General features: G+C 40.1%; 1 protein-coding gene across 4 annotated transcripts in view; it reads right to left on the bottom strand.

Moving 5' to 3' along the window:
* PRKAG2 (protein kinase AMP-activated non-catalytic subunit gamma 2) overlaps positions 1-18,884 on the bottom strand; it is a 388,793-nt gene that overhangs the window by 31,388 nt on the left and 338,521 nt on the right. For all 4 annotated transcript variants that reach the window (XR_013344970.1, XM_077808400.1, XM_077808398.1 and 1 more), the window contains exons 7-9: positions 17,998-18,079; positions 15,191-15,249; positions 1,547-1,592 (exon numbers count right to left, since the gene is read on the bottom strand). Coding sequence is in view for 3 of the 4 variants with exons in the window: in XM_077808400.1 (XP_077664526.1) it covers positions 1,547-1,592; positions 15,191-15,249; positions 17,998-18,079 (187 nt within the window). In the remaining variant the exon portion in view is untranslated. The remainder of the gene's footprint in view (positions 1-1,546; positions 1,593-15,190; positions 15,250-17,997; positions 18,080-18,884) is intronic.

The following is an 18,884-nucleotide window of genomic DNA, read 5'->3' as shown; positions in this document are numbered from 1 at the left end:
CTCCCTCCCAGAGCATGCACTCCCTCCCCCTTCCCACACACCCCCTCCTACACCCCCACTCCTACCCCCACCCTGTCCCACACACCCTCTCCTGCCCCCAAATTCCCTCCCAGAGCCTGCACCCAAACTCTGTCCCACAGCCTGCACCCCTCACCCCCTCCTGCACCCCCACCCCCTGCCCCAGCCCAGAGCCTGCACCCAGCACCCAAACTCCATCCCAGAGCCTGCACCCCAGACCCCATCCAAACTTCCTCCCAGAGCCCAACCTCTCACCCCTTTTGCACCCAAACGCCCTCCCAGAGCCTGCACCCCAATCCTCTGCCCCAGCCCAAGGCCTACACCCCAGACCTCCTCCCCCCACACAAACTCCCTCCCAGAGCCTTAGGCAGGTGGGGGGCGGAGTTTGGGGGGCAGGTTCTGGGCACCACCAAAATTTCTACAAACCTGCCATGCCTGCCTGTTAAAACCTATCTATCATAAATACCAAGACCTATATTCAGATAACTATATATACACACACAATTTGTTTTAAGCTTGCAGGAGAAACTACAAGCAGCCACACTCTTCCTCACAGCCTTGGGTGTGTGGTAAGGAGGAACTAAGGGTCAGCTGGCCCCAACATGCTGATCTTGAGTGCACATGCACCAAAGGTGGATTTTATATTTAGATATATATGAAACAAACACTAAGAACTTTCAGCTGGTGATTTTTAGAAGACTAAGTTGTAAATTATAAAGTTAATCAACTTATTTGATTTTCAATTTTTTGCTTGACTCCTTTATATCAGTATGAACTGATGTTAAAATATTGTATGACAATCATCTCCACACAACATCATTAAATGTTAGCTTACAATTCCTTTTCCAAGTTGCTATTTTTAAAAGGTAACTAGCGCATGACTATAAAAATATATTTGAAACTGCTACCACAACTTGTTAACATAAATCTGGAAAAAGCAAGCAAGCAACCAACCAACGGCTACATTCCACAAAGTGTGTTTAAAACAGTAGGAGAGATTTTAAAAATCATAGGCAGTTGGAGAGTGTTTATATTTAGGAACAGTTCATTAAGTGGCACGAAGTTACCAAAGTCCTTCTCAAGCTCTCACACAACGATTAGTTATAGCTCACAATGTGACTGTCAAAGCAGGATACTGTAATATTGATTGTGAAGCTGTCATTGGGAGAAGGTACAGTATATAACCCCACCAAGATCCAAACAAGTTAGTTTAAGATTTACTCATATAAAAGGTACTTGTGTTTTAAAAAAAAAAACCAAAACCAAAAAACGACTTCTATGAAAGTCAGTCTGAAAACAGGACCTCTTTCACTAGAGTTTATTATTACCACCACCACCAATACAGACAGGATTATTATTTCAAGTGCAGAATAAACAGTGTGAGCAAATAGACTAACGCTAAATATTTCCTGTTTTCATTCAAGTATCTTAGTAAGAGACAGATTAAGAGATGAGTAACCAAAACACGATTTTCGGAGATTAAGTTTCCTTAAGAGGCATCAATGGATCTTAACAGAAGTGTTCTCACCCCTCCATGTTTCAATCTTGTGCTCCTCCAATTCATAGATCTGAACCTACAATGAAAACATGAAAGTCTATAATGCTTTAAACATTGTCCAATCACAACCAAAGAATGTTAGGTTTTAACAATAACTTTCAGATCTGAATTATCCCCTTCAGTCTCACTGCAGATTCACTACTGCACAAAGACAAAGTTGGTCCTAATTCTTGAAATACCCTGGCTCAGTGAAGAGCAACGCTTACTGGCACTAACACGCAGGGAACAAGAACAACACTTCCCAGCACTAGGTTTAAAGACATAGACCAAGTGATTATAGCATCTTATAAAAAGAGCGCACAACCCCCCCCCCCCCCCCAATTTAAAAAACCCTTTGAATGTCACTTTTAAAGGAAAATTGATGAACGGTGTTTATCTGTATGAAGTCATTGAAAAGACCCAGTAATAAGTGTGAATTACAAAACTGAGATAAATGCTTTTTCCTCTTTTTGACAGTACTGACCCAGCAGTCTACTGAACTAACAAACCATTCCTTCTGGAGTGGACTTAACTGGGAGATGGGTGCTCAATGACTTAATTAGGCAGAAGGCTGACAAACTAATGAGAACAATGAACCCATGAGCTGGGAAAAGTTAGAAGATAGCAAGGAAGTGCAAGGGGGAGGCTAACAGGAGCCTGGGGATACTGGATCTTTCCCTCTCCCTCCACAAAAAGTGGGCTAAGGGGCAAGTTTATGTGCCCTTATATATTGCTGCACAAGGCTGTACTACTGAACTGGTGGAGGGGACCTAATAAACAAAACACTGGTGCTTATAACCTTAGAAAGCGTTCTGCCTTCGTGTGTGGTGGTCCAAAAGGCAGAGAAGGTAGCCTTGTTACACCCTTAAAGGAATAACTGGGGACATGGCTGAATTTTTATTCTGTAAGACTTCATTTCCTCTTGTACAAGAGAAAGCATGAAGATAATGTTATGATTTTTTTCAAACCACAGCTGGTGCTTTGTTCTCATTATTAAAACCTACTGAAGACCATATTTTTCCCCTCCCAAGCCTCTCTGTCACACTGCCCAATTTCTTGTTGCTCAGATGGCAACCTCCTGCAGCTCTGTCTCCAGACATCATTATATGACCTCCCCAAGGTTGTTAGAGGCTTTCTGCAATTCACTGACAGTTTCCTGAATATATTTTTAGCAGCTTTATATGAGAACTCATTATTGCTAACTGGTGATTACCACTTATAGAAAACCTTGTCTAGACATGTTAGTTTGCAGCTCAACCACAGCTACTGCCCTGGCTCTACTCTGGGCCAAGGCACCCCCACCTCTCTCATGAGTCATCTTCAGGTATTTCTGAGGCTTTAGTATTTAGATGCATTGGGCAAATTAGGATAGTTCATCTACTAAATTAAACCACTACACTAATGGGGGCCACGGCCACCCTCAAACATGATCGTTCCTGCAATTGTCATCCCTTGAAATGTGCCAGAAGATGCTGAATAGTTGACACAGTCACCAGATTACCTGAAGGAACCATTTCTAGAAGCAATATAAAAGCAAGATATATATGTGAGTAAAACAAACTAGTTTTCAGCGTACTTGCAAACAGCAAAACAGGTGAGATATTTCAGCTTGATTCTGTCTAGCTTAGCTATCAGAAACCTTGTTAAAGGCTGATGAGATGAAGTTACACCTGTTATAATCACATTTTGAAGAGAATATTCCTAAAGGATTAAAACCTGGCTCAGGATTCAGAATATAGTTTGACTGTTGTTGATAGTTGCAGCAGATGGTTGTAATGCTTTCAGAAATTATAGGAATGTTTGTGACAATGCAAAAGCCTTGAACTTTGTACAAATCCTCGGCAATGGTGTTTTGATGCCTTTATGCAAAATAGAGATGCATTTATTAGAGGTAAAAAAACTCCCCAACTTTCCTCAAATGGTTTAAAGAGGTTATCCAACACTTGCACAGTGGCACATGTTGGGCTTCAAAGAAAATTCAAGTGGAATGTATGTAAGTCACTTGTTGCATTAACACACAGGAGGAGAGGTTTTTATTGCCCTTAAAAATATACAAAATCACAATGATTGTAAGGTTTTCAAGCTTAATTCAAATCAGTGAAGTAACTCCAGCTTCACAAAATTAAGAGAATTCAGAGTATTTTAATTTAAATTTACAGTTACACTGGATTTGCATTCAGCTGCTACATAAAGAAAAATCATTAATTTAGGGGCAGATTCTTAACCACTTACTTATCTTGAGTCATACCTTGCTATATAAGTAGTCCCATTGACTTCAATGGGGTTAACTTGTGCAAATGCAACCCAGTAAGTTAAAGGGTTGCACAATCTGGTCCTAAGTGGTGTTATTAATTTTGCATGAATTTTAAAGACTGGTTTACAGTTATTTAAGAAAAATACCTTAAGATAATTTAATTTTTTACTAGAACAGGAGCACCACAATAGTAAGGTATACAGAGATTTTACAAATATTCCTGCTCATTTTGTAGGAAACTCTGTAGTAGCCATTTAGGATCAAATTCTGCCACCTTTACTCTGGTTGACTTGTCCCTTACTATGCAAGTAGTTCCATTTTAAATCTAGTCTATGGGACTACTTGTGGAATTAGGTGCTACATAATTTAAGAAAGGGGAGCAGAATTTGGCTCTGAGATAATATACTCTGTGCAAACAAACTGGTATTACCAAAAGCTGAGAATTAATATTACAATATGGAAACTACTACTTCTCAATGTACAGTCCCTCCAAATTGTTTTTCTAGTGTAAATCACCAAGAAAAATTCTAGTTGTCAGTTTCTTAAAATGGTGACGGTAGCTTGTGTCAAACTCCTTGCAGCCAATACAGTAAATAAAATGCCTTGTGTTAACTGCAAAATGGAAGTGGGTTGACCAGTTTTGCAAAACCTCCGACTTCAATTGTGATTTTACCCAATTATTCTGTTATTTTGTAACAATACAAAAATGTGGGAGTTATTTTTTTTTAAAGTAATCATAGATATGGGCAATTGGGACCTAGCAGCAGCAAGAAAATGGCAAGCACATGAGTGTATATGTAAACAAGATAGCTAATGAGAGTTTTAAAACATAGCTAGCTCCAGTAAAACTGAATGTCTGGAATTGATTGTTTCAAATTACTTTGGCTGAGTTCTATCACAAAACAGAACAGACAGCAGCACACATGTAACTCAGTTACCATGTTTACATGATAAATAATATACATTCAGCTGTATTAGTGAATTTTTCATTTATCTGTGTCTCTTTACCAAGCAAACAGAAGCTCTCAGTGTATACACTCCTTTCAGTGTATTCTCTGAACTGTACAAAATAGCTATGAGCTGAAGAGCATCTTGTGTATTGGCTATTCCTGGTCAGATCAATGTTCCATCTACCCCACTATCCGGTCTTCCAACAATGGCCAGCACCAGACACTTTAGGGGGAATGAACAGAACAGGGCAATTATCCAGTGATCCCTGCCCTGTTATCGACTCCCAGCATCTGGCAAAAGTTTAGGGACATCCAGAGCATAGGGATGTGTTCTGACCATCTTGCTGAACAGCCACTAAGAAACCTAACCTCCATGAACTTACCTAATTCTTTTTTGAAGCCAGTTATACTTCTGGCCTTCACAACAGCCCTTGGCAACGAGTTCTACATGGTGACTGTCCCTTGTATGAAGAAATATTGCCTTATGTTAGTTCAAAACCTGCTTCCTATTAATTTCATTAGGTGACCCCTAGTTCTTGTGTTATGTGAAGGGCTAAAGAACACTTATTAACTTTCTCCACATCATTCATGATTTTATAGACTTCCACCATATTCCCCCTTAGTTATCTCTTTTCCAAGATGAAGAGTCCCAATTTTTTGAATCACTCCTCATATGGAAGCTACTCCATACCCCTAATCATTTTTGTTGCCTTTCTCCATACTTTTTCAATACTAATATATTTTTGTGAGATGTGGCAACCAGAACTGCACACAGTACGCAAGGTGTGGGCATGGCCATGAATTTATATAGTGGCATTATAGTATTTACGGTCTTATTATTTATCCCTTTCCTAATGGTTCCTAACATTGTTAGCTATTTTGATTGTCACTGCTCACTGAGCAGATGTTTTCAGAGAAATATCCATTAGGATTTCAAGATGTCTTTCTTGAAAGGTAATGGCTAATTTAGACCCCATCATTTTGTATGTATAGTTGGGACTATGTTTTCCAATGTGCATTACACACTGAGAATCTATTGATAGAGATTCTCTAGGTTTTAGTCAGGAGGAGAGGATGGAAGAGGATAAAGTATGGGCCAGATCAGACGAGAAACATTCACATAAAAAAGAATCTGACATCAGAAAAGGGCAGACAAAGAAACAGTGACAAGTTTTTAAAGTACTTGTACACAAATGCTAGAAGTCTAAATAATAAGGTGGGTGAACTAGAGTGCCTTGTGTTAAAGGAGGATATTGATATAATAGGCATAACAGAAATCTGGTGGAGTGAGGACAATCAATGGGACACAATCATTCTGGGGTACAAAACATATCGGAAGGACTGAACAGCTCATGTAGGGGGGAGGAAGGGGGTGCGCGCGGGAAGGGTGGCGCTATATGTGAAAGAAAATGTAGAATCAAATGAAGTAAAAATCTTAAATGAATCTACATGTTCCACAGATGGATAGTAATTCCATGCTCTAATAAGAATATAACAGTAGGGATCTATTATCGACCACCTGACCAGGACAGGGATAGTGACTATGAAATGCTAAGGGAGATTAGAGAGGCTACCAAAATAAAGAACTCAATAATAGTGGGGGATTTCAATTATCACCATATTGACTGGCTACATGTCACCTCAGGACGAAATGCAGAGACAAAATTTCTCGATACTTTAAATGACTGCTTCTTGAAGCAGCTGGTACAGGAACCCACAAGGGGAGAGGCAATTCTCGATTTAGTCCTGAGTGGAGCGCAGGATCTGGTCCAAGAGGTAACTATAACAGGACCGCTTGGAAATAGTGACCATAATATAATAACATTTAACATTTCTGTGGTGGGAAGAACACCTCAGCAGCTGTGGCATTTAATTTCAGAAAGGGGAACTATGCAAAAATGAGGAGGTTAGTTAAACAGAAATTAAAAGATACAGTGACTAGAGTGAAATCCCTGCAAGCTTTCAAAGACACCATAATAGAGGCCCAACTTAAATGTATACTCCAAATTTAAAAAAAACAAACAGTAAAAGAACTAAAAAAGAACCACTGTGGCTTAACAACCATGTAAAAGAAGCAGTGAGAGATAAAAAGGCATCTTTTAAAAAGTGGAAGTCAAATCCTAGTGAGGTAAATAGAAAGGAGCATAAACACTAGCAAATTAAGTGTAAAAATGTAGTAAGAAAAGCCAAAAAGGAGTTTGACGAACAGCTAGCCAAAAACTCAAAAAGGTAATACAATATTTTTTATGTACAGCAGAAACAGGAAGCCTGCTAAACAACCAGTGGGGCTCCTGGATGATCATGATACAAAAGGAGCACTTAAAGACGATGAAGTCATTGCGGAGAAACTAAATGAATTCTTTGCTTCAGTCTTCACGGCTGAGGATGTTAGGGAGATTTCCAAACCTGAGCCGTCCTTTGTAGATGACAAATCTGAGGAATTGTCACAGATTGAAGTGTCGTTAGAGGAGGTTTTGGAATTAATTGATCAACTTAACAGTAACAAGTCACTGGGACCAGATGGCATTCACCCAGGAGTTCTGAAAGAACTCCAATATGAAATTGTGGAACTATGGTTTGTAACCTGTCCTTTAAATCAGCTTCTGTACCAAATGACTGGAAGACAGCTAATGTAACATCAATATTTTAAAAAGGGCTGTAGAAGTGATCCTGGCAATTACAGACCAGTAAGTCTAACGTCAGTACCAGGCAAATTAGTTGAAATAATAGGAAAGAATAAAATTGTCAGACACACAGAAGAACATAAATTGTTGGGGAAAAGTCAACATGGTTTCTGTAAAGGGAAATCATGTCTAACTAATCTGTTAAGAGTTCTTTGAAGGGGTCAAACATGTGGACAAGGGTGATCCAGTGGACATAGTGTATTTAGATTTCCAGAAAGCCTTTGACAAGGTCCCTCACCAAAGGCTGTTACGTAAATTAAGTTGTCATGGAATAAGAGGGAAGATTCTTTCATGGATTGAGAACAGGTTAAAAAGACAGGGAACAAAGGGTAGGAATAAACGGTAAATTTTCAGAATGGAGAGGGATAACTAGTGGTGTTCCCCAAGGGTCAGTCCTAGGACCAAACCTATTCTACTTATTCATAAATGATCTGGAGGAAGGGGTAAACAGTGAGGTGGCAAAGTTTGGAGACAAAACTAAACTGCTCAGGATAGTTAAGACCAAAGCAGACTGTGAAGAATTTCAAAAAGATCTCACAAAACTAAGTGATTGGCAAATGAAATTTAATGTGGATAAATGTAAAGTAATGCACATTGGAAAAAATAACCCCAACTATACATACAATATGATGGGGGCTAATTTAGCCACAGCTAATCAGGAAAGATCTTGGAGTCATCATGGATAGTTCTCTGAAGACGTCCACGCAGTGCACAGCGGCAGTCAAAAAAGCGAACAGGATGTTAGGAATCATTAAAAAAGGGATAGAGAATAAGACGGAGAATATCTTATTGCCCTTATATAAATCCATGGTACGCCCACATCTTGAATACTGCATATGGATGTGGTCTCCTCATCTCAAAAAAGATATGCTGGCATTAGAAAAGGTTCAGAGAAGGGCAACTAAAACAATTAGGGGTTTGGAACAGATCCCATATGAGGAGAGATTAAAGAGGCTAGGAGTTTTCAGCTTGGAAAAAAAGGAGACTAAGGGGGGATATGATAGAGGTATATAAAATTATGAGTGGTATGGAGAAAGTGAATAAGGAAAAGTTATTTACTTGTTCCCATAATGTAAGAACTAGGGGCCACCAAATGAAATTAATGGGCAGCAGGTTTAAAACAAATAAAAGGAAGTTCTTCACTCAGTGCAGTCAACCTGTGAAACTCCTTGCCTGAGGAGGTTGTGAAGGCTAGGACTATAACAGGGTTTAAAAGAGAACTAGATAAATTCATGGACGTTAAGTCCATTAATGGCTATTAGCCAGGATGGGTAAGGAATGGTGTCCCTAGCTTCTGTTTGTCAGAGGGTGGAGACAGATGGCAGGAGAGAGATCACTTGATCATTACCTGTTAGGTTCACTCCCTCTGGGACACCTGGCATTGGCCACGGTCGGCAGACAGAATACGGGGCTGGACGGACCTTGATCTGACCCAGTATGGCCATTCTTATGTTCTTATGTATTTGTCAACACTCAATTTCATTTGCCATTTTGTTGCCCAGTCACCTAGGTTTGTGAGATCCCTTTGTAACTCTTTCCAGTCAGCTTTGGACTTAACTATCTTGAGTAATTTTGTATCGTCTGCAAACTTTGCCACCTCACTATTTACTCGTTTTTCCAGATCACTTATGAATACATTGAACAGCACTGGTCCCAGTACAGATCCTTGAGGGACCCTGCTATTTAGAAGTCATCTGTGAAAACTGAGGATTTATTCCTACCCTTTGGTTCCTATTTTTTAACCAGTTACTGATGGAGGAGATATCCTTCCCTCTTATCTCATGATGCCTACTTTGCTTAAGAGCCTTTAATGAAGACCTTGTCAAAGGCTTTCTGAAAGTCCAAGTACACTGTATCTACTGGATCACACTTAAACACATGCTTGTTGAGTCCCTCAAAGAATTCTAATAGATTGGTAAGGCATGAATTCCCTTTACAAAAGCAGTGTTGGCTCTTCCCCAACGTATCATGTCCATCTATATGTCTGATAACTCTGTTCTTTACTAAAGTTTAAACTGATTTGCTTGGTACTGAAGTCAGACTTACTGGCCTGTGATTACCAGGATCACCTGGTAAAAAAATCCTTGTTACATTAGTTATCTGCCAGTCAACTGGTACAGAGGCTGATTTAAGCAACAGGTTACATACCACAATTAGTAGTTTTTCAATTTCATGAGTTCCTTCAGAACTTTTGGGTGACTACCATCTGGTCCTGGTGATTTATTACTGTTCAGTTTATCAATTTATTCCAAAACCTCCTCTACTGACACCACAATCTGGGACAGTTCCTCAAATCTGTCACCTAAAAAGCATGGCTCAGGTTTGGGAATCGCCTTCAGATCTTCTGCAGTGAAGACTGATGCAAAGAATTCATTTAACTTTTACGCAACAACATTGTCTTTGAGTGCTGCTTTAGCACCTTGGTCATCCAGTGATGCCACTATTGTTTGGCAGGCTTCTTGCTTATGATAAACTTAAAAAAAACTCTGCAAATATTTTTTTGTGTTATTTGCTAGTTGCTCTTCAAATTCTTTTTTGGCACGCTAACTATACTTTTACACTTGACTTGCCAGAGTTTATGTTCCTTTCTATTTTCCTCAGTAGGATCTGACTTCCAATTTTTAGAAGATGTCTTTTGGCCTTTAACTGCCTTTTACTCTATTGTTTAGCTATGGTAACTTTTTTTAGTCCTATTACTGCTTCTTTTATATGGGTTATACATATAGTTTGAGCCTCTATTACAGTACAGGTTGCAGGCCTTTCACTCTGTGACAGTTCCTTTTAATTTCCATTTCTAGCCTCCTCATTTGGGGAGCCTTCCCCTTTCTGAAGTTAAATGCTACTGTGGTGGGTTTCTCTGATACTGCCCCTACTTATACATCCCAAAATGCCATTGTTGCCAAGAAGGCCAATGGCATTTTGGGATGTATAAGTAGGGGCATAGCGAGCAGATCGAGGGACGTGATCGTCCCCCTCTATTCGACATTGGTGAGGCCTCATCTGGAGTACTGTGTCCAGTTTTGGGCCCCACACTACAAGAAGGATGTGGATAAATTGGAGAGAGTCCAGCGAAGGGCAACAAAAATGATTAGGGGTCTAGAACACATGACTTATGAGGAGAGGCTGAGGGAGTTGGGATTGTTTAGCCTGCAGAAGAGAAGAATGAGGGGGGATTTGATAGCTGCTTTCAACTACCTGAAAGGGGGTTCCAAAGAGGATGGCTCTAGACTGTTCTCAATGGTAGCAGATGACAGAACGAGGAGTAATGGTCTCAAGTTGCAGTGGGGGAGGTTTAGATTGGATATTAGGAAAAACTTTTCCACTAAGAGGGTGGTGAAACACTGGAATGCGTTGCCTAGGGAGGTGGTGGAATCTCCTTCCTTGGAAGTTTTTAAGGTCAGGCTTGACAAAGCCCTGGCTGGGATGATTTAACTGGGAATTGGTCCTGCTTCGAGCAGGGGGTTGGACTAGATGACCTTCAGGGGTCCCTTCCAACCCTGATATTCTATGATTCTATGATTCTATGATTCCCCTCTACAAGGATGTTACATTTATTTACATTATGGTCGCTATTATTGAGTGCTTCAGCTACATTCATCTCTTGGACCAAATCCTGTGTGCCACTTAGGACTAAATCAAGAATTCATAGAATCATAGAATATCAGGGTTGGAAGGGACCCCTGAAGGTCATCTAGTCCAACCCCCTGCTCGAAGCAGGACCAATTCCCAGTTAAATCATCCCAGCCAGGGCTTTGTCAAGCCTGACCTTAAAAACCTCTAAGGAAGGAGATTCTACCACCTCCCTAGGTAACGCATTCCAGTGTTTCACCACCCTCTTAGTGAAAAAGTTTTTCCTAATATCCAATCTAAACCTCCCCCACTGCAACTTGAGACCATTACTCCTCGTTCTGTCATCTGCTACCATTGAGAACAGTCTAGAGCCATCCTCTTTGGAACGCCCTTTCAGGTAGTTGAAAGCAGCTATCAAATCCCCCCTCATTCTTCTCTTCTGCAGGCTAAACAATCCCAGCTCCCTCAGCCTCTCCTCATAAGTCATGTGTTCTAGACCTCTAATCATCTTTGTTGCCCTTCGCTGGACTCTCTCCAATTTATCCACATCCTTCTTGTAGTGTGGGGCCCAAAACTGGACACAGTACTCCAGATGAGGCCTCACCAATGTCGAATAGAGGGGAATGATCACGTCCCTCGATCTGCTCGCTATGCCCCTACTTATACATCCCAAAATGCCATTGGCCTTCTTGGCAACAAGGGCACACTGCTGACTCATATCCAGCTTCTCGTCCACTGTCACCCCTAGGTCCTTTTCCGCAGAACTGCTGCCTAGCCATTCGGTCCCTAGTCTGTAGCGGTGCATTGGATTCTTCCGTCCTAAGTGCAGGACCCTGCACTTATCCTTATTGAACCTCATCAGATTTCTTTTGGCCCAATCCTCCAATTTGTCTAGGTCCTTCTGTATCCCATCCCTCCCCTCCAGCGTATCTACCACTCCTCCCAGTTTAGTATCATCTGCAAATTTGCAGAGTGTGCAATCCACACCATCCTCCAGATCATTTATGAAGATTTTGAACAAAACCGGCCCCAGGACCGACCCTTGGGGCACTCCACTTGATACCGGCTGCCAACTAGACATGGAGCCATTGATCACTACCCGTTGAGCCCGACAATCTAGCCAGCTTTCTACCCACCTTATAGTGCATTCATCCAGCCCGTACTTCCTTAACTTGCTGACAAGAATACTGTGGGAGACAGTGTCAAAAGCTTTGCTAAAGTCAAGAAACAATACATCCATTGCCTCTCCCCTTGTGGGTTTTAGGACTAGCTGCTCCATGAAGCAGTCATTAATGGTGTCTAGAAATTTTCTCTCTGCATCCCATCCTGAGGTGACATGTTCCCAGTCAATATGGGGACAATTGAAATCCCCCATTCTTATTTGGGCTTCTTTTTTTGTAGCCTCTCTAATCTCCCTGAGCATTTCACAATCACCGTCACCATTCTGGTCAGGTGGTCAATAGTATATTTCTACTGCTATACCCTTATTATTCAAGCGTGAAATTTCTATCCATAGAGATTCTATGGTACTGTTTGATTCATTTTAAGATTTTTACCTTATTTGACTCTATGCTTTCTTTCACATGTAATACAACTCTTCCACCAGTGCGACCTTTTCTGTCATTCCGAAATATTTTCTACTGTGGTATTACCAAATCCCATTGATTATAATTGTTCTACCAAATTTCTGTGATGCTTATTATACAAATATCCTCATTTAATGCCAGGCACTCAAGTTCACCCATTTTAGTATTTAGACTTCTTGCATTTGTATATAAGCACTTACAAAATGTGTCCATATTTAGTTGTCTGCCTTCACGTGATGTAATGGAATGGGACTTTTCTTCATTTGACTGTTTCTCTTCAGTTCCTAACTATACTTTATCAACTTCTATCCTCTCCTCTTTACTAGACTAGGTAGATAGAATATCCTCTTTAATAAATCCTCTCCTAAGGGATGTTTCTGTCCGATCCATGTGCTCCTCTGCATCTGTCTACCTTCCCCCAGCCCTTAGTTTAAAAAGGACTTAGAGGAGTCTTGAATTTTACATGCCAGCAATCTAGTTCCATTTTGGTTTCGATGGAGCCCATCCTTCCTGTGTAAGCTCCTCCTTTCCAAAAATTTTCCCCAGTTCCTAATAAACCTAAATCCCTGCTGCAAACACCATTGTCTCATCCACACATTGAGACCCTGCAGTTCTGCCTGTCTAAATGGCCCTAGGCATGGAACTACAAGTATTTCAGAGAATGCTGCCAGGGAAGCCCTGGACGTCAATCTCTTACCTAGCAACCTAAAATTGGCCTCCAAGACTTCTCCTACCTTTCCCTATGGCACTGATACCTATGTATATCGTGATCACTGGCTCCTCTCCAGCATTACACATAAGTCTGTCTAGATGTCTCAAGAGGTCTGCAACCTTTGCATCTGGCAGGCAATTTACCATGTAGTTCTTCCAGTCACCACAAATTCAACTATCTATATTTCCAATAATTGAATCCTCCATTACTACTACCTATTTCTTCCTAACAGGGGTCCTTGCACCTTGAGAGGTATCCTTAGTATGAGAGGATACTATGACATCATCCGGAAGAAAGGTCCCAACCATGGGAGCATTTCCCTCCGCTCCAGCTTGATGTTCTCCTTCCCCAAGACTTTCATCCTCCTCAACAGCACAGAGACTGTCAGACTGGGGGTGGGACCACTGGTACTGTGTCCCAGAAAGTCTTATCTACGTACATCTGTCTCCCTTTGCTCTTCTAGCTCAGCCACTCTGGTCTCAAGAGCCTGTATCTGAGGGCTGCAATCTGCTTGCAACAAATGACTTCACCATTTTTTTTTTATTTTTTTTTTTAAAGTGTAGGACAAATTTTGTAAGTAATTTATGGAACTAGTTTTTGCTTTTAGTTGATTCGCCCTATTAAAAAAACTCCCTGTAGGTTTTCCTTCCAGATTGAGGGAGACGCTGATCATGCCCAGTTATCTACAGTGGGTGGCTTATGTATAGGTCCCAGTTTTTAGTCCTTGCACGAGGGGATCCCACCCTTTGCAGGGCTTATGTCTCTGCTGATGGGGGATCAAAAGGGAAATAAATGTTCCAATGCACACAAGAGTAAGTTCTTCCCAGGGCCAACTCAAAGGGGAAAAGGCCAGCAGTACTTTCTTACTTCAGGGCTATTTAAGTAGCAGTTTTCTAGAAGTCCTTCTGGCTGGGTAGCTGAACTGGGCTCGCTCTGTCAGGCTTAACCAAGCAGTTCATTGCATTCCCCAGAGGGTTGGGGGAGGAGATCTCCTAGATGGGAATTCCCGCTATGGCTTCAGGAGTTGCTACAGCCATTTTCTGCTCAGGGTGACCTCTCCCCCTAGCTAACTGCAGTTTCCTCCTCTTTAAAGCCCTCCTCCTACATGACATGGGTTGTCAGAGCTGGAGAGGCGGGGCGAGCCCTGCACACAGAGCCTCTTTTGCACCTTCCTCATCAGTGTGCGATCTATATAACTCATCACTCCCCCCAATCTCCCTTTTTTTTTGTCCACCTGAATAATGTTGTACGTGACTGAACATGTGCAAATCACATATTTTGAATCAAATGTACAATAAAACCCTAAAAAACTATCGTCAACTATATTTTAAGTACTTTTCACACAATCACTTTTACGTAGAATCACTATTTTACACTCGGTTTAACTAGACCTTTTACGGAAACAAAAAATCTTAGTAGTAGTAGTAGTAGTAGTATTATAATAATAGTGCCTAAAAAGTTCAAAACCAACCAAGATTCTGTATCTAGATCCAGCCAAGATGATGGCCCCACTGTGGCAGGCACCAAACACACACATAATACAAGACAGTCCATGCCTTGAAGAGTATAATTAGAAAAGACAAATGGGAAAGAAATGTTACCCACCTTTACAGATGGGAAACTGAGGCAGAGAGGGGCTAAGTAATTTGCCAAAGATCACAGCAAGTCTGTGGCAGAGCTGGAAATTTAACCAGAGTCCCAGTCCAGTGCTTTGACCAGAAAGCCATCCTTTCCTCTCAAAAGCACAATAAAGCAATTCTATAGCAAGTTAAGCTTCTAAAGGTTGTACAAATATTAAATCAATTTTCAATGCTTTTGATTTGTATTTATACATGCTATGGTTGTTAATGAGACAATTAAAGTCTGATATGGTACTTACCATTGGAGACTTATAGTATCTATGCAGTATATTAATGAAATCTGTAATTGTTAACATTCCTGTAACAAGTGGAAAAAATATAAGAGCATTTAGAAAAGGCATCTTAAAATGATCTTAACTATGTTTTCATGTTTTTTAAAATATTTACTTCTAAATTGGTGTAGTTCACATTGTCAATTAATTGAACACAACATTTTAAGAGTTTTATAAATGGCCAATAATTTCAAAAGCGTGCATACTAAATTCTCCAAGTTAGCACTGACACAATGGACTATAACAGAAAGAACAGACTCTGTACTGGTAGAAGTTGGAACCAAACTCCTGGATCTGGATATTGCATCTGGCCCTTTTATCTAACAATTTTAGTCAAACCCTGAACTAGGATTGCCTCCCTGCCTACATTTTTTTTTTTTGGATGGGGATGCAGGGGAGGATAAAGGGTTTCAAAACCCAATTATGCAGTTTGGGACTCAGGTCCACCACTAGTCTCTTTTGTGAGTCAAACATTCACTTAAAGAAAATACAAGCAGTAGACAGATTCACAGATATTAAGACCGGAAGAGATGGTCATCCAGTCTGACCTCCTGTATAACACAGGCCAAAGAATGTCACTCAGTAATTGCTGCAGCAAGATCAAAACTTCTGTTCGAACTGGAGCACATGTTCTGGAAAGCTATCCAGTTATAACTTAAAAGATTAAGTGACAGTTCATCATATCCTTAGGTGTATATAGGATAATGCAATTTCCGTCAGTAATACCAAGTTATCAAAAACTTTTTTAATTTTACTGAAGTCCTACAAACTGAACAAATATCATTCCACCTAACGGATTACTACTCCTACAGCTGAACTTCTGAAAGACATATGAACAAGCATTCAGGGGAAAAATGTCAATTTCTAGAGGTCAACTTTAATTGACCAGAAATCTGAGATGAGCAGAAATCAAAACTCAGCATTGATCAAGGCACACAGTTCTTCATAAAATTACTAGTGCTTCCCATGGCTTTGAAATATTAAGTTCTTTATAATTTATTTCCAAGAACCTCTCAATCTACATGCCAGGTTACACAAAGTATTTATAACGGTCACTATGATCCTGTTTTTCAAATGTGATAGTGACATAATGCTATATTCCAAAATTAGAGAAATGTTAAAGAAAGCTGCTAAGGCTTCTAATTAGCAATATAAGGAGCCAAATGCATTTCTAGCCCTCTCAGGATGAGTTTAAGTTATAGCATTCTGTATTTAATGCTTTTTTGCTCTGCAGTCCATACAGAACAGAGTCTGAGATGTACATGTAGTCTGAACAGCTTATTGGGATAGTAAAATAAGACAGTGAAAGAAATTAATTTAAAGGGAAAAAATTGGATTGTGTCTTTTTATGGTGTAAAGAGACCTTTCAGGCCTTCTTTATTCACTACAAAGCAACACAAGAACATAAATCCAGTTTGTTTCTTCACATGTTACCTGTAATACACAAATTTGGGAGTTTTACTTTATCTATAGTAGACTCTGAAGCAAATCAGTAGTTGGGCTCGATGCTACATTGTTTTCTACATACATCAAAGCCTTGGAGGAGAGTATCACCATGTTACTGTGCAGTCACACATGCATACTGGCAAGTGAGGACAGTGAAGAAGGTAACCATTCTGGTGGTAGACTTTTTGGCTAGCCCAGCTGTATGTATAGTAAACACTGCTTCCAATTTGAAGAATATTTTCATTGGGCTAGTTGGCCTTTACGTATATTAGTTAAGAGTGGAAAAGAAAATCTTTAAAAGTTGACGAAACACTACTCCTTCAGAATGGATAACTAGCATTACCCAGGCTACATCTCTTGAGATGATTTATACAATAAACTGACAAGTAAGATTTTTAAAGCTTAATTTTTGCTGAGAATATTTATATATTTAAAATGTAAATGAAAGGGATTTGAAAGATGCCCTGAAAACCAGCTAGATTTTTAGGCTGGCATTTTCAGAAGAGCCTAAGGGAATTAGGTGTCCAATTCCCACTTAAATCCATTGGCAGTTGGGTGCCTAACTCCCTTAGGTGCCTCTGAAAGTCCCTGTCTCAGTATTCTGCCTCTGAGGTCTCATGCTACACCCTCCAATTCCCAACCCCTGAAATGGTAAACATAAAATGGTAAACATTTGGGGGGGGAGGGATAGCTCAGTGGTTTGAGCATTGGCCTGCTAAACCCAGGGTTGTGAGTTCAATCCTTGAGGGGGCCATTTAGGGATCTGGGGAAAAAATTGGGGATTGGTCCTGCTTTGAGCAGGGGGTTGGACTAGATGACCTCCTGAGGTCCCTTCCAACTCTGATATTCTATGATTCTATGAAAATAAAGCAACCAACCACCTGGGGCCCCACATCTCACTGGACAGGCTCGCCTAGTATTTCCAAACCCAAGTGTTCTAAAAAGTCATGAGTCAGGCCCATCAAAATCGTGAAATTTCAAAAAGTGTGTGTTCTGGTTTTTGAGCTCTTGTGGTTCATGTCTTCAAGTTCTTGTCTGCAACCCATGAGATCTGGAACGTTACTTTCATTTTTAAATGAAAGTGGACACATTCTCATGTAACTAACCTGAGTTCAGCAGCTGAAGTTCTAAGAAAAAAATCACCACGTATTGAGAGACTCATGATAAAGTCATAGGAATTAGCAACACTTCAGCCTTTGCTGGAGGAGTAAGAAAACTCACCACCAGATGCATTTCCAGGATATACAACACAACCCAGCTAGCGTTGGCTCCTTTCTCTACCACAACCCCACATTAACTCCCTGCTGAAAAACACCAGCTTTCCTTACCTACAAAACTCTGTTTTTTACTCTCCCACAGTGGAGCTGCTCGAACACCATTTGCCACCAAGGCAAAGAAAGCCTTCTTCACCTGCCAGAAGAAAAAGCAACCAAACAAAACTTTATTGACATTACACCGTCATATTAGAAGAAACCAACAGGGTAATATACGTAGAATCACTAGTAAAAATGCAGTTAGTCAGTGGATAGTTTTTGTTTAAAAATAAAATACATTTTTTAAAAATAGTTAAATGCTGACCAAAAACAAGATAAAATCTTTATCTTATGCTCGTGTGTCTTTTACATTAGTCTCTCTGATAATTAGGTACAGCTGGAAAACTATGTCCACACTTTACCTTAAATTTGCTTCTTTCATCAGTTTTATGTCACACACTTAAGGTGATGCACAAACAGAATGGACTAAAAAAAAAAAAAAAAAAAAGAGAGACCATCTGTGATAATGTAAGAGAGCTCTCAGACTACCAACTCAAGAATATAGTTTGACAGAGATTGTAACGTAATGTCTTTAGAAAGACGATACTGAGTCACCTGAACAGTAGTCAGTTGAACTTTCTTAGCAACATTTGCATGAGAAAAGGTAGAAACTGAACAGAAGTGTCATTTCCACTCCTGTTCCTGTCAGCTTTTGAGCTGCTGAATGATTATACAAGTTTCTTAAAACAAAAACAAAAAAAAAACAAAAAACCCTCAGCTTAATCTGATTAAGTTGTCCAACAAGTTAGTGAATTTTGCTAAGAGATAAGCATGGGGCACATATTCTCCCTCCTACTTAAAATAATTTTCTTATCTCAGTTTCAAAAATCACAGGTTATAAATGTGGTCTTTAAAATAAAAATAATCCTGTGAAATTTGTGAACATGGATTACACGCATCAG

The sequence above is a fragment of the Eretmochelys imbricata genome, chromosome 2 (assembly GCF_965152235.1).
Source record: "Eretmochelys imbricata isolate rEreImb1 chromosome 2, rEreImb1.hap1, whole genome shotgun sequence".
Classification (NCBI taxonomy): domain Eukaryota; kingdom Metazoa; phylum Chordata; order Testudines; family Cheloniidae; genus Eretmochelys; species Eretmochelys imbricata.
Note: the sequence above shows the minus strand (reverse complement) of the source record. Positions and strands in the feature narration are given on the sequence as shown.